The following is a 14,997-nucleotide window of genomic DNA, read 5'->3' as shown; positions in this document are numbered from 1 at the left end:
AGTCAGAGGACTTAGTAGTGGAGCAGTTCAACTTTAGAAGTGAAGAAGATGGAGAGGAAAACAATAAAGCAGATGGAAAATTAGTGATCAGTGAGTTAAGAAGAGAACCAAGAGAGTGTGAAGTTGTAAAAGCTAAGGAAAGAAAGTGTTTCAAGAAAGAGTAACCAATTGTGTCAGATGTGCCTATAAGGCTACAAAAGATGAAAAAAAATTAAATTCTGTGATTATTTGAATTGAGCTTACTTTCTTTCAAACCCATAAGCGTAGGTTCTTTTAAAAAAAATTTCAGCATGCTTATATAACCAAAGTATACTAATTGTGTTTTATATACATTTATTATTGTTATTCCGTATCTATATTTTGAAAATAGTAAAGTGCTGTTTTGATGAGCTCTCATTCATTAAAAAGAGAGAGAATGATGTAAAGGATGCTTGTATATCCACCACTCAGTTTAAGAGATGGCATCATTACAATGCTACCTATGTACTCTTCCTGTGTTAGATTTTCTTCCTTCCCCTCCTGTACTAAGTGACTTAAGGAATAGAAATATGAAGCTGTCTTTGAAGTAAAGCCCTTATTACAATTCTTTCGCCTTATACTAAAATCCTGCATGTGTAGTTTTAAGACCTGGAGTCATTGCCAGAAGGTTCTTATTAATTTATGTATAAAAGATGGGTTCTTGCTTTAATATAAACTCGAATATCTGTTTTCCATCTTTTTTGCAGGGTCAGAGACCTGTTGACTGATGAGATCACCAAGGCAGCTGCAAAGTAAGATTCATTCATTCTCTTAGCAAAAATTTTCTGTAAAGAATTTTTTCCTGGCAGGCATACATGATTTTTTTTCATAAACCATTTCATAACTTTGAAGAGTTTAAATTATACTTTTCAATTATTTTTCTAAAAATCTTTTTTTTAATCCTTTTTCATATTGTTAGTTCTTACAATGTGTCTTTTTTGTGAAAATACAATGGGACTGGTACAGACATATAACTTTTACATCAGGAGTCTCTGAGGTTGAGCCATTGCTGTATACGTAACAAAATTCCAGCTGCTTTGGCTTTCATTTAAAGGAGCTATAATTTAGTTCAAGGGAAAAAAATAAATTCTTTCCTAATGTGATTTATGTGGGTTCTAGAATAGATTATTAAATCTTAACTGTGAACCAGCAAATAAATCAGAATTTACTTCCTTTCTTTCCCTTTGTGTTATTGGGCCTAGGATATCTAAAAATTGTATTTTTGAATATTAAAAACTAGTATGAGAACCTGATTAAAGAAGCAATTTTAGTCATATGTTTTTGTTTATTTTAATAAAAATTACTTGAATATTACTGCCTTGAGGCCTTTTATTTACCTTAAGCCAATTCTTACTAAGAAAATTATGTCCTAATGGACTTACTTGAACAATCTCTTCAACTTCTTTAGTAGCACACTGAACTTCCTGGCAGTAAGTTATATGTCCATTTCTAACAGTTTCTAACACTTCTCCCTTCCACTATCATCTTTACTTGCTGTAGTTTCTGTTTGACTTCCTTTCTTCTTCTCCCCAAATAACATAGCTACACCTTTGACCTAAAGGATTTCATGTGTATTGAAAATCTATATCATCTAGAAATATTTCATGGCAATATAGTTTATCCATGTCCTAGAACCTTCTGTTACTTAAGTGTGTTCTACCTTAAAAAAACAAAAACCTAACAAAAAATACAAGACCACAGTTATCTTAAAGTTAGCTATCCACAAGTAATTTTTTAAAGAGGCACTTAACTATGAAGTCTCATCTCAGTATTTAATCACCACTCAGCCTTAGGTCTTCCACATAAAGGGAAATAGAAATGGTAATTATACTCAGTTCTGTGGGAGGCAATGGGAAATATTATCTGCTAACAAGATGGAAACTAAAGTACAGAGGGGCTTTGATAGGGACTTGTTTGTATCTGTTTATCCAGCTTGGTGAATTGCAGATGTTGTCAGAGAGCACTCAGGTGCACATTGGGCTAGAGGTAGTGGGTACTGGGGAGGCTGCATTTGACTTTATCTTTCAGAGTTTGTGTTATTAAATAGTCTACTTATATCCTGTTAAAGCATTATACACTGATCTTTGCAGCAAAAAAAAAACCTCAGTTGCTGAAGAAACTAGCAGCTTTCTATTAAAACAAATTATAATTTTACATTTTCTAGTCTAAAATTTTATTTTAGTGAGACTTCACTCTTCAGACTTGCAAAGCATCACTTCATGACAAATACCCAAGGATGGTTTGTCACATTCTCAGTGGTATGGAGTAAAAAAAAAATCATATTCTCATGGTATTACCTTTTCATCACAAACTTTGAAGTATTTTTAGACCTTATCTTATTAAAGCAATCCTGACAATACTGGGCATGACAGCAAATAAGTAGAAGATATATAAGGCCCAGAGGTTGAGAGGTAATGATAGAGCCAGGAGGAAAAAAATCACTCTGCTTCCCTCTCTGCTTCTCCCCAGGGGCTTCCTGCAATGACCCCACCACCAGCCACTAGCTTAACTTTCTATTCCTTGCACCATGGCTGTCAGGCACTGGTTTGGGCCAGCGTAGGGCTTGTTTTGTTTGGTCAGAACCGTAAGTTAATGCAGGAAGTAAAATAGGATTATACTGATTTGCTCATTTGAGAGCATTTTTTAAGAGTTAAGGCAGAATAGGAACACATAAGACCTGATGATTGATGTAAGTTTATTTCCATTGTTATTAGTTAAATACATTTGAACCTGGAGATAAAAATCCCCCAAAGGATTGGATGACTTTACTAATATGTAACGTAATACTTTGGCCCTAAGAAAGCATCAGTGCTTTTTTGTGCTTTTTAATTAGGTTAATGACATCAGTTTGTTTCAAAGGACAATTTAATTAAAATGTCAGTAGTGTTGCCTAGATAAATACCATAATGATGCTGACATGCTATTATGCAAATTAGTCACTACTGTTTGGTAGAGGACAGTGATTTGATCCACATGATGATGAGGTTTTTCTGAACCAGTTGTAAATTTTCATCTGCCTTTAAATTTGTTTCACTGAATATGTATAGGGCATTGGACTAGACAGGTAAGGAATATAAAGATAAGCGTGACCTAGTCATAGTACCTTTATGAAATGTGTAGCTTGGCCTGGGCAAGCTGGAATCTGGACAAGTTTTTTCTTTTCAAAGATTAATGGCCAAATTTACATTGTCTCCCTCCTTCATTGCCTCCCTCTGTCCCTCTCATCCTTTAATTTTTCTTTTTTCTAAATATTTGAGAGTAGGTTGTATACATCATGCTCCTTTATGACTTAATATTTTCATGTGTATTTCTTAAAACAATATTCGCTTATGTAATGACATAAATATACTGATCAAGTTCAAGATTTTAACACTAATATAAGATTACAGTCTATATTCCACCTTTTTCAATGACCCCTATAGTGTCTTGTGGGACATTTTCTCTTCCATTATCAGTCCAGTCCAGGATCATGTATTGTATTTAATTGTCATTGTCTCTTTATTCTCTCTCTCTTTCTGTCCTTTTTAATTGTAGTAACATGTGTACAACATAACATTTCCCATCTCAGCCACTCCCAAGTAGACAGTTTGGTGGCATTAACCACATTCACATTGTTGGGCTACTGTCACCGCCATTCATTACCAAAACTTTTCTATCATCCCAAATTTAGTGTCTACATCCATTCTGTATTATCTACCCACATAGTGACTTAAATACTCTATTCTCTATGTCTATGAATTTGCATATTCTAGCTATTACATATAAGTGGAATCATACAATATCTGTCCTTCTGTGTCTGACTTATTTCTTGACATGGTATTTTCAGGGTTCATCCGTGTTGTTGCATGTATCAGAGCTTCATTCCTTTTTATGGCTGAGTAATATTCCATTATAGACATATAGCACATTTTGTTTCTCCATCTGTTGATGAACACTTGGGTTGCTTACACCTTTTTCCTGTTGTGAGTAATGCTGCTATAAATATTGGTGTACAAATATCTATTCAAATCCCTGCTTTCAATTCTTTGAGTATATATGTAGACGAGAGATTGCTGGGTCTTATGGTAGTTCTACGTTTAACTTTCTGAGGAACCACCAAAATGTTTTCTCACTGGCTGTACCGTTTTACCTTCCTTCCAACCATTTAAAAGGGTTCTATTTCTCTGCATTCTCACCAACACTTATTTTCTGTTTGCTTGTTTATTTTTTAAACAAATAGCCATTCTAGTGGGTGTTAGGTGGTATCTCATTGTGGTTTTGATTTGCATTTCCCTAATGACTAATGATGTTGAGGATTTTTCTTGTGGTTATTGGCCATTTGTGTATCTTTTTTGGAGAAATGTCTTATTCAAGGTCTTTAATCATTTTTAAAATTGGGTTACTGTTGTTGAGTTATAAATGTTCTTTATATATTCTGAATATAAAACCCTTATAAGATAAATGGTTTCCAAATATTTTCTCCCATTCTTCAAGTTATTCTTTTATTTTCTTCATAATGTCCTTAGATATACAAAAGCTTTTAATTTTGATGAATTTCCATTTATCTATTTTTTCTCTTGTGCTTTGATATAAATCTAAGTCTCCATTGCCTAATACAAGGATCTAAAGATATTTCCCTCTGTTTTCTTCTAAGAGTTTTATAGCTTTAGCTTTTATATTTAGACTGTTGATTCAATTTGAATTGATTTTTTATATGGTCTGAGAAAAAGGTCTGCTTTCTTCCTTTTGCATGTGGATATCCAGTTTTTCCCAGTACGATTTGTTGATGAGACTCCCAATATATTTTGATACCTTCTCAACTTATGGCGTTCTTTATTGAGGAATGAAGTTAAAGAGGGGTGAACAAAATAGCCAAGTGTGCAGAGTAACTTTCAGTGAGCTTAACCACGTCAAGGACAGTTTGAGAGAGGGAGAGGAGAAAAAAAGAGGGATGGATGAATGGATAGATAGAAGGACTTGTAAATGGTAGGCCCTGAGTCCAATTCTTACCAAACGGAGTGTAAAAAATACAAGAACACGTGTGCACACGGACCTTTTTCATACACAGACTTGGATCATTGAGTCATGACTGCACCCTGGGATGGGAGGTACGAGGCTAGCCTGGCATGGGAGCAGGGCTGAAAGTCTTCTTCATCCCACATAACTGTTCTAGTCCTCAGAGGTGAGCAAGGAGTGTTTCTTGGATACATATACTGAATTCAGGTTCATGTCTCAAGTCCAAGTTTTGGGGAGCATTCTCTAGATTTATGGCAACCCACAATCAGGACTAAGAAGAAACATACATCTGATGGTCTGGGTGCTCTGCTGCCTAAATTCTGTTTTGACAGAATTGAGAAGCCGTGTACGTTTCATCAGTGTCCCATATGGGACTTTCTTTTTTAGGATCAATCTGGAATTAAGGAATAATACTAAGTAAATGTATTAAGTAGATTCTGTTTTCTTGATGCTAGATTTTATCACTAATGTTAGAAAATTATCACTTGAATGATATAAATGGGCAACTTTGGTCTGAATAATCTAGAAAGAGGCCTTTTTTGCATCTCATCTAGGGTCTCCAAATCATATTGCAAATTGGTTTTGAGTTAGCTGGCTTTGGCATCTTAAGAGAAAGAAGCAAAGGACAACATGACTGTAGAAGGCTGCCAGTGTGTCAAATTGCAAATAAAATATGTCATCTAAAGTGGGTCACTAGAAGATGATTGCACACAAGTGCTTCAGAAAAGCCAGAAGCTGTTCTGTTCTACTGGGCATATTCATGTAATCCTTTGGTTGTGTTTTCAGAACAAACCAATGAATTTAAATTGGCCCAGAATGATGCAGATGAAGATAGTTTAGGAAATATAATTTCACATGGTGAAATAAAAATTTCAGGAAGAGGACTTCCGGAGAAGATGGCGGCTTAGTAAGACACGCGGATCTTAGTTTCTCCTCCAGAACAGCTACTAGGGGAGTAGAAACGATACAGAACAGCTCCCAGAGCCACGACAGAGATCAAAAAGACAGCGTACCCCATCCTGGAACAGCTAACTGGCTGAGAGAACCCGCTCCGGTGAGATCGCCGAGGGGCGTGGGCTTCACCGGGCGGGGCGGCAAGCGACCAGAGTTCCTCCCTTCCCCCTTCCCGGGCCGGCTGGGAGAATTGGAGAGGTGGTCCCCTCAAGCCGCGGCGGCTGGCACCCACACCACACGCGGCCCCCCGGACCAACTGAGAGAATTGGATCGGAAATCCCCAGGCCGCAGAGAACGGTGACGGGGGGGGGGGGGCCCTTCCAAACATGTGACTCCCTGGGAACGGTGCACTTTCCCGGGCGGGCCGCGGCAGCTGGCGCCCTCCCGCCACGCTTGGCGCCCCGGGCCGACTAGGAAATTTGGACGGGCGCTCTCCCGGGCTGCGGCGGCCGGCGACCCTCTCCGCGTTTGGACCCTGGGTCGGCTGGCACTCTTCCAAGCCGCTTCGGCTGGCGAACCTCCCCGACGGCGAGAGTTTTCCAAAGTTAAAGGACCCACAGCACCTTTTACTGGTGGGACCCGCAGACAAACGTGTGCCACGAGCGCCACCTACTGGGCAGGATAAGAAAAACAGATCCCAGAGATTTCACAGAAAAATCTTCCAAATTGTTGGGTCCAGCACCCAGGGAAATCTGACTAAATGCCCAGACACCAGCAGAAGATAACGGATCACGCTCAAAAAATTGAAAATATGGCCCAGTCAAAGGAACAAACCAATAGTTCAAATGAGATACAGGAGCTGAGACAACTAATGCTGAACATACGAACAGAAATGGAAAACCTCTTCAAAAACCAAATCGATAAATTGAGGGAGGACATGAAGAAGACATGGGCTGAACAAAAAGAAGAAATAGAAAAACTGAAAAAACAAATCACAGAACTTATGGGAGTGAAGGACAAAGAAGAAAAAATGGAAAAAACAATGGATACCTACAATGATAGATTTAAAGAGACAGAAGATAGAAGTAGTGATTTGGAGGATGGAACATCTGAATTCCAAAAAGAAACAGAAACTATCGGGAAAAGAATGGAAAAATTTGAACAGGGTATCAGGGAACTCAAGGACAATATGAACTGCACAAATATACATGTTGTGGGTGTCCCAGAAGGAGAAGAGAAGGGAAAAGGAGGAGAAAAACTAATGGAAGAAATTATCACTGAAAACTTCCCAACTCTTATGAAAGACCTAAAATGACAGATCCAAGAAGTGCAGCACACCCCAAAGAGATTAGACCCAAATAGGCGTTCTCCAAGACACTTACTAGTTAGAATGTCAGAGGTCAAAGAGAAAGAGAGGATCTTGAAAGCAGCAAGAGAAAAACAATCCATCACATACAAGGGAAACCCAATAAGACTATGTGTAGATTTCTCAGCAGAAACCATGGAAGCTAGAAGACAGTGGGATGATATATTTAATTTACTAAAAGAGAAAAACTGCCAACCAAGACTCCTGTATCCAGCAAAATTGTCCTTCAAAAATGAGGGAGAAATTAAAACATTCTCAGACAAAAAGTCACTGAGAGAATTTGTGACCAAGAGACCAGCTCTGCAAGAAATACTAAAGGGAGCACTAGAGTCAGATATGAAAAGACAGAAGAGAGAGGTATGGAGAAGAGTGTTGAAAGAAGGAAAGTCAAATATGATATATATAATATAAAAGGCAAAATGGTAGAAGAAAATATTATCCAAACAGTAATAACACTAAATGTTAATGGACTGAATTCCCAAATCAAAAGACATAGATCGGCAGAATGGATTAAAAATTTCAGGAAGAAAGAAATTAGATATTTGAACTTGGAGTTTTAATTTACAAAAAAGCCTTATGACCATACATTGATAAGAAAAGTTAAAAATCAGCACTAGTGTCAAAAAAAAGAAAGAAGCTGCTGGCATCAGGGAGCAACTAGACCTGCATTTCTGAGGTTCTGTGAGGGAATGGAAGTGCTTCATTGACCTATAATTGCACTTTCTCTTTTCCTATTTAATAATATAAAAGTCCTCTCTTGGATTTTTTTTTTCTAACAGGGACAGCCCAGTGGTCAAAGGCAATGCACTGTTAGCCTTAAGCAGCCTTGCTGTCGTTGTAGCCAAACATGAAGTCAGCCTCTCCTCAGACTCTGATGGGGTCCTGAAGGTGAGTTAAGGGTGATTTTAATCACTTAGGCTTTGGTTATGTAATGTTAGAAAAGTGAGAAATCTCTTTAAGCCTGGCTTTAGATGGCCTGGACTTGGAATTTTAGAAGATTAGAATCTAGGATTGTAGCACCAATTTATTCTACTCGATGGACCTCTATACTATGAGTCAGAGCCTTCCTGACTTTTCTTTGCTGCTTTTCTGTTTTGCTTTCTCCATCACAGTTAAGTGGTCATTTCCATTTGAAGGTGCCAATTTTATGCAACAGGGGTTTTCTTTTTGTGATTACATCAGTGGTAACCAATCTAGGAGGTTAACTAGGCTTACTGAAAGTGAACAATGCTGTCAAAAAATGATAAATAAGCAGTGTTTACTGACTGAAAAAATGTACTTTGCATTTTAATTGTAGATGTCAATGACAAAGTGCCTATTCATTTTTGCAAGGCATTTACTTCTTAATTAAACATGCGACAAGCTGGCCAGTGTTCATTTCCAATGTATTTTTTCATGTAATGCCTATCTGCCAAAATAAAAAGGCATGGATTTATTGTTGTTTTTGGCCCCATTATCTGTTAGCTATCATTATCTGTAGACAATATAGTGAGTGGTTTAAAAACTTTAGAGTAGGAGAGTCCTATATTTAAATCCTAGTACTTCTACTTACCAGATCTGTGGCATATTGCTATTAATTTCCCCTTTCAGAATCTATTTCCTCATGTGTAAAATGGGAATAGATACCAGAAAGGATTATTGTAAGGATTAAATGAATTAATACACATGACTGCTGTCAGATACTGGGCACTCAATAAATAATAACCATCGACAGTATCAGCATCATCTACATCAAGGTTTTAAACAGATGTAAACAATCCTATGAGAGAATTTTATGTTGACTGGTTAAAGAGATGAATCGACTTTCATGTCTATAAAAAAGAAAGAATTAAAATCATATAAATATTATTGAGAGTTTAAAAATTAAATTACCTGTTCTCTTCTTAAACTGAATTTGAATCTTAAGTTGTGGACTTACTCTTTTTGCATCAAGTGGTGAAACTTTATTCAGTGTTACTCATCTTGTCTGTCTCTTCTCAGAATTTCTTATGGGCCTGTCTGGGCTTAACTCTTTTTCTATGGTGGATTTTTTTGTTGTAAGCAAAGGAACCAACTCTGATTTAGTTAAATAAAAAAGAAACTGAAAGCATCTGAAATCTGGAAGCTCATGAAATTGAAAGCAAAGCTTAAAAAACAGATTTCACCAAGAACAAAAACGAGGGCAACAGGTATTAATGAACTGTCTCTGTAGACCTGTAGACCACCTCATGAGCATAGATGGGATCTAGTCATTTACTATCCTTACATCACTCAATAGTTAGAGTCCCACATGGGTCTCACAATTTTACCCCCTTGGCTAGATTATGGCAGGTAGCTTGACTGAGGGTTTAACCAAGCTTCGAATATTAGAGAAGAAATTATTTCCCAAGTTGCTGTTAGTAGTGAACAAGAGAATAGGTGCTATGCAGCAAAAGCTACAAGCAGCCTATCACATATGGGGAAGGGCAAGAGGTCAAGAGATAATTGCGTGAAGGATAAACATATAATTAGCAACTATATGAAAAGTTTAACTTTAGACCCAGAATCTTATTTTGATGTTGAGAAAGAAGGATATTTTTGAGAGGAATTATTTCATATCCTTGAAAGAGTCAATAGAATTCTTTAATAAAAGCAACAGGCTAAGTAGTTTTGCAACCTAAAAAGTTAATGCTCCAATCTAGTATCCCTTCATTCTGGTGACATTGATGCCACACTATCAGTTTGTGCGGGTAATTTATCCCAATAACTGGGGCCTACCTCAGAGTTTGAGTTCCAGGCTTTCTTGCTTTTCTTAATCCCTGCCCTGTTTGTTCTGCTCTGTAGCACATAGAACACAACACACTGAGAAGCTACATAGACCACAGAGGGGAATTTACTTTTATTCTTGATGTCCTTGCCTTTGGCTGTGGCTCAACGCAAACTTCAAGACAGGATGATCTGATTAAAATCGAAAATTTCAAACTTCATTCAGATATTCATATGACCAACAATTAAAGATCTTAGGAAGAAGACCTTGTTTGAGTCAATTAATTTCAAGGAGATTCTCAACACTGCATTGACCTTTTTAACTTGCATCACCTAAGTGCTAACACCATTTGAGACAACAAATGACATCATTTTTGACATCCATTGTCATAAATGATTTTTAAAATCAATTTCTCGGGCGGGCCACAGTGGCTCAGCAGGCAGAATTCTCGCCTGCCATGCTAGAGAACCAGGTTTGGTTCCCAGTGCCTGCCCATGCAAAAAAAAAAATCAATTGCTCTTGGAATGATTGGGGCTTTGTTTTTACCTTTGTATTCTCTTTTCTTCTTTACCAAACTGTAGATCATTTATGTTTCCACACCTAATTTTTCAGTTAGCTAAACAAATGTTGTCATGATTCTTGAATGACAACTATAAGGTGATAGTAAGCAGAAACACTAGATATATTGGTCAGAATTTTGTAGGTTGCTTTATTGCCTCCTTTGTGAAATGTCATAGAATTGAGAAGATTTGAATTGCTTTACCTGCACATTTGTCCCTTTAACTGCACATTATCCTCATTGAAATTCACAGAACATAGGAGATTTCTGATGAGCTCTTGGCTATGTTCTGTTTTGCAGCCTCTGCTAACTTTTGCTTAAGAACTAGAGCTTATTCTTGATGAGACACTGGTGAGGATGTGTATCTGTCAAATAGCTATTCGCCTAATGTAGTTTTAGCAGGAGAAGTTTGCGTTCTGATAATAGCACTTCATTATTCAATAGAAAAGGAGGTTGTACCCTGAATCTATAAATAATGTTTAGGTTTGGTTTCCTTTTACCTTTATTACTACTTCATGTTCTCTTTCATCTGCAGGTTCAATGTGATTTTCTTTCAATGAAAGAATGGGTTTCCATGGTGCTTGATACACTCCTGGTCATTGTAAATAGCCATTACCAACCCAGAGGACAACTCTTCTCCTCATTTTATCATGTAAGTCAGAGAAATTTTTAAAAGTGGTCAGAAAACTCGAAAGTTGACTTATCTCATAAATTGTTCACATAACATACCTTGATATGCTGTAATTATTTTCAGAGTTGAATTTTATTAAAATCACCTGGGTAACTTTAAAAATACACATATCAAAAAAAGAAATACTGATGTGTAAGCCTCAGCTCTGTGTTAATTAAGTAGACTATTCCCTGGGCATCAGTATTTTGAAAACTCTCCAGGTTATTCTAATGTGGAGTTAGGGTCAAGAGCTACAGTTGAGGTAGAATGCGCATTGGCTGAGGAGTGGGGACCCCAGTTTCTAGTCATAGTTTTTTAAGTCATTTCAGAGTATATGACCATGGGCAGTTTACCTAATATCTTTTGGCCTTTGTTTCCTCATTTATAAAATGAGGGAGCTGAATTTTATTATCTGTAGTGATTGTAGCCCTGGTTCCACCCTTATTGGCTTTATGACTTGACCTGACACTTATTCCCCTCCCATTATCCTTACCTATAAATTGAAGGTAAAAATTAATGCTTTGCAAATATTCCTGTTAGTTATTCCCTTTCTTCATGCTTATATCATAAGAGTTGAAGCAAAATGGAAACATATTTTTTAGTTTAGGCATCATTTTCCCTTTATTGGTTGTGGTATGTGCTTCATTTCTGTATTGCATGGAATTGTTTTGGTTTTACCCTATCACTCTCTGTTGCTTAGGGAATTATAGTGATCATGGGGCAATCAGCTGAGTGGCAGAGGATTATAATCGATTTGAATAAAAATATAGCACAGATCCTGAGCTGTTGCTAAGATCACGAATTTAGCCTGAAACTCCATTGCCTTAGGTCCTCTCTGTACTACATTTTGAGTGCCTCTGTCCTCCTGCTCTCAGGAGGGACTGGTATGTATTCACCTGGGAATTAGGATCTGGAACTAGATTTTTAACAAGATTTTAGGACAAAAAAATTACTAACCAAGCCATGCAGAATTATATTGGAAGATAGATTTTGTTCAAAGTAATTTCTTTATGATATTTGCTTTCTGTCAGAGGTTCTTATTTCTTTATTGATAGATATGAAACCTGTTTAGAAGCTTATATGAAGGTCTGTGCAATAACTACTTGATTCATATATTCAATAGGACAGGATATTGTATGAGATTTCTAATGATGCTGTTTAATTCTCACAAACCAAGAAAAATAATCTCTTGACTAGCCAGCTCGGAATCGCCTCTTACTTATGTGTTTTTTGCATTATTATACTTTTCACAGCCCTGTTTCAAAAGTTTCTTCCTTTATTTCCAGAGTCCTAGGCAGCTGGGTCATTTCAAGTAGTATTGCCATTACAATAGTGCTGTATTAAAGTATGAGTTAGCACATGCTTGGTTTTATCCTTACAGTGTTAAAGCTTAAAGAGTGAATGGGCATAGAGTTAAAAATACTTTTTAATGTGCTTTGACTGCAAGAGACAACACCTCCTTTATGGGGTGTCTGAAAATTTAAAGTGGATAATAATGAATAATGATAAACAGGCTTTCTTTCCCCCTTGAGACATATTTATGAATGTACATAATGTTTGGTACAGCTCTCCAACATGGGATTCTTATAGAAGCTGTTCCTATTCAGCCACCCTGTTATTTTATTAGGGCTGTTATTCATTTCTTTTCCCATAATTACATATAGGAAGGAGCATATAGAACTCTCCATTCCATTTTGAATAGCTGGTTATTGCTTTGTAACCAGAGGCTTTTAAGATTTCAGCTTCCTTTTTAATTAAAAGGAATTAACCCCCTGTAGGAAATAATCCATCTACTGGGAAGCGTTCCCACCAAAAACTTTGGGAGATCTGCCAGTAGATCCCTATTCTAAACTTACACTCTTCCTTCCATACTAAACTTAAACTGTTTTGTTTTGTTGTTTTTTTTTTTTCCTTTTTCTTTCTCTCCCAGAACACTCCTGGATTTCAGGAATCTTATTTGTAATTTGGCTTGATGATTTGTCCAGGTGTAGATAGCTGCACTTTGATTTTTTAAATAAATACATATATGGACTTTTAAAACACTGAATTTGTCTCAGGCTCTATAGTAAGAGAATTCACACCCTAACAATTGTTTAGCAAATTGTTTTAATAAGTGTAAAAACATAACCTATGGACAAATACAAACAGATCTTTAAAAATTGTTATTTTTTTTTAGTTAATAAGGGTAGCTCTAAGAGAAGCTTATGTTGTTATTTAGTTCTGTTTTTGTGTGTGTGTGATAGGTATGCTTCTTTAATGTTTTAAATAAAAGGCTTACTCCCTGTTTACTCTCTTTGGCATGTCCTAGAAATCCTATTCTGGTGAAAACACAGCTAGTGCCATTGCCCGTTCTGCTGCTGCCACGGCTTTGTCTCTCCTCCTGCCAGTTTTCATTATCTCTTGCAAAGAGAAGGTTGAGGAAATCCTGAACATGCTGACTGCCAGGTTACCTGGGAAACCAAGTGCTGATGAATCTCAAGCCGTGCAAATCCACATGGGCCTTGCTTTGGGGATGTTTCTCTCTCGCTTGTGTGAGGAGAAACTCAGGTACAGTTTATTACAATAATCCTTCTTTTCCTCTTTGTGGTTTAGGTTACTGAACACACACACACACATACACCTGAGTTTTATGTGGTTGCTAGACTTTTTTAGAAGGGGAGATTGATCCTTTTTCTCCTTTATAGGTGAAGTTGCTTTATAAAATATCATCATAGAGATTGATATATATAGATTTAGATACTGATATTGATTGATTACTTGCAAATTATTTCTTATTTAGGTGAAAGTCCTGTTTTCAGCCATTTAATAGATGTGAGGAAAAGTAGAATCTTGTGCTGTAAGTAAAGAAAAGTTTCTTTTTCAGATTTATACAGGGTGGAATAATTGCTGATCCTTTAATGATGAGACTATAAAATGGAAGGAAAGGATTGGACTATCCCTAATGCCTGAGGGGTGTTGGGAATCATTGGATCACCTGAGAGCTGCATGTACCAGTTTTAAACATTGCTTTTATCCTGTGTCCTGGCTACATTTTTATAATCCTTAGAGAGTCTTAATTGGTATATATAATACTGTGTATTTTATTCAGTTTGATTGTTCATTTTTGGACTGCTGACTTTACCCTTAAATGGAACTACTGGAATATCAACCACTAAGATGGAAAATTCCACTACATGGGAAGAGTTTTCTTGTGTATGAGTCAAAGTATTTCGTTTTGCTTTAATATTGTTTATGCTTTATTTTACAAAGATCCTTAGAATTTTATATATCCAAACTGATTGAAAACATGAATATTTGTGTTTCAATATCAGATGCCACTGATGTGGAATTTAGCCCCATAGTCCTACACTGGAAGTAGGAAAGTAGGGAAAGGCATCCTGTTGTGGTATGAATACCCTTAAACTTTACTAGTGGGCAGAAATTAGCTGTCCAGAAGTAAGAACTGGTATTGATTTGGACAAACTGGGTGACATTATGCTAAATTTACATTTTCAGTTTGAAACCAGTATTTAAAGTTTACATTTGTATTTACATATGTTTGCACAGACATCAGTATTTGAAACCTTTATGAGGTTACTATTGATCTAGGGAGATACTGTATTTCAGATGATCATTTGTAGCTCTTGGACACGTCTGTCAGATGATTGGTATGATTGGCTTAGTCTTTGAGATCATAAATGAACTGTGACCTGAATATTCACTTTGCTCAATTCACCAGTGTTAATACGTATAGGCCTGGCTCTCAGCTTGCCCAAAAAAGCTATCCTTTG

General features: G+C 36.7%; 1 protein-coding gene across 5 annotated transcripts in view; it reads left to right on the top strand.

The window, feature by feature from the left end:
- FOCAD (focadhesin) overlaps positions 1-14,997 on the top strand; it is a 415,741-nt gene that overhangs the window by 326,260 nt on the left and 74,484 nt on the right. For all 5 annotated transcript variants that reach the window (XM_077148045.1, XM_077148042.1, XM_077148044.1 and 2 more), the window contains 4 exons: positions 726-770; positions 8,053-8,161; positions 11,093-11,209; positions 13,536-13,774. In XM_077148045.1, the coding sequence (XP_077004160.1) occupies positions 726-770; positions 8,053-8,161; positions 11,093-11,209; positions 13,536-13,774 (510 nt within the window). The remainder of the gene's footprint in view (positions 1-725; positions 771-8,052; positions 8,162-11,092; positions 11,210-13,535; positions 13,775-14,997) is intronic.

The sequence above is a fragment of the Tamandua tetradactyla genome, chromosome 2 (genome assembly GCF_023851605.1).
Source record: "Tamandua tetradactyla isolate mTamTet1 chromosome 2, mTamTet1.pri, whole genome shotgun sequence".
NCBI classification, from domain to species: Eukaryota; Metazoa; Chordata; class Mammalia; order Pilosa; family Myrmecophagidae; genus Tamandua; species Tamandua tetradactyla.
The sequence above is the reverse complement of the archived record's forward strand: the minus strand, read 5'-3'. Positions and strand labels throughout refer to the sequence as shown.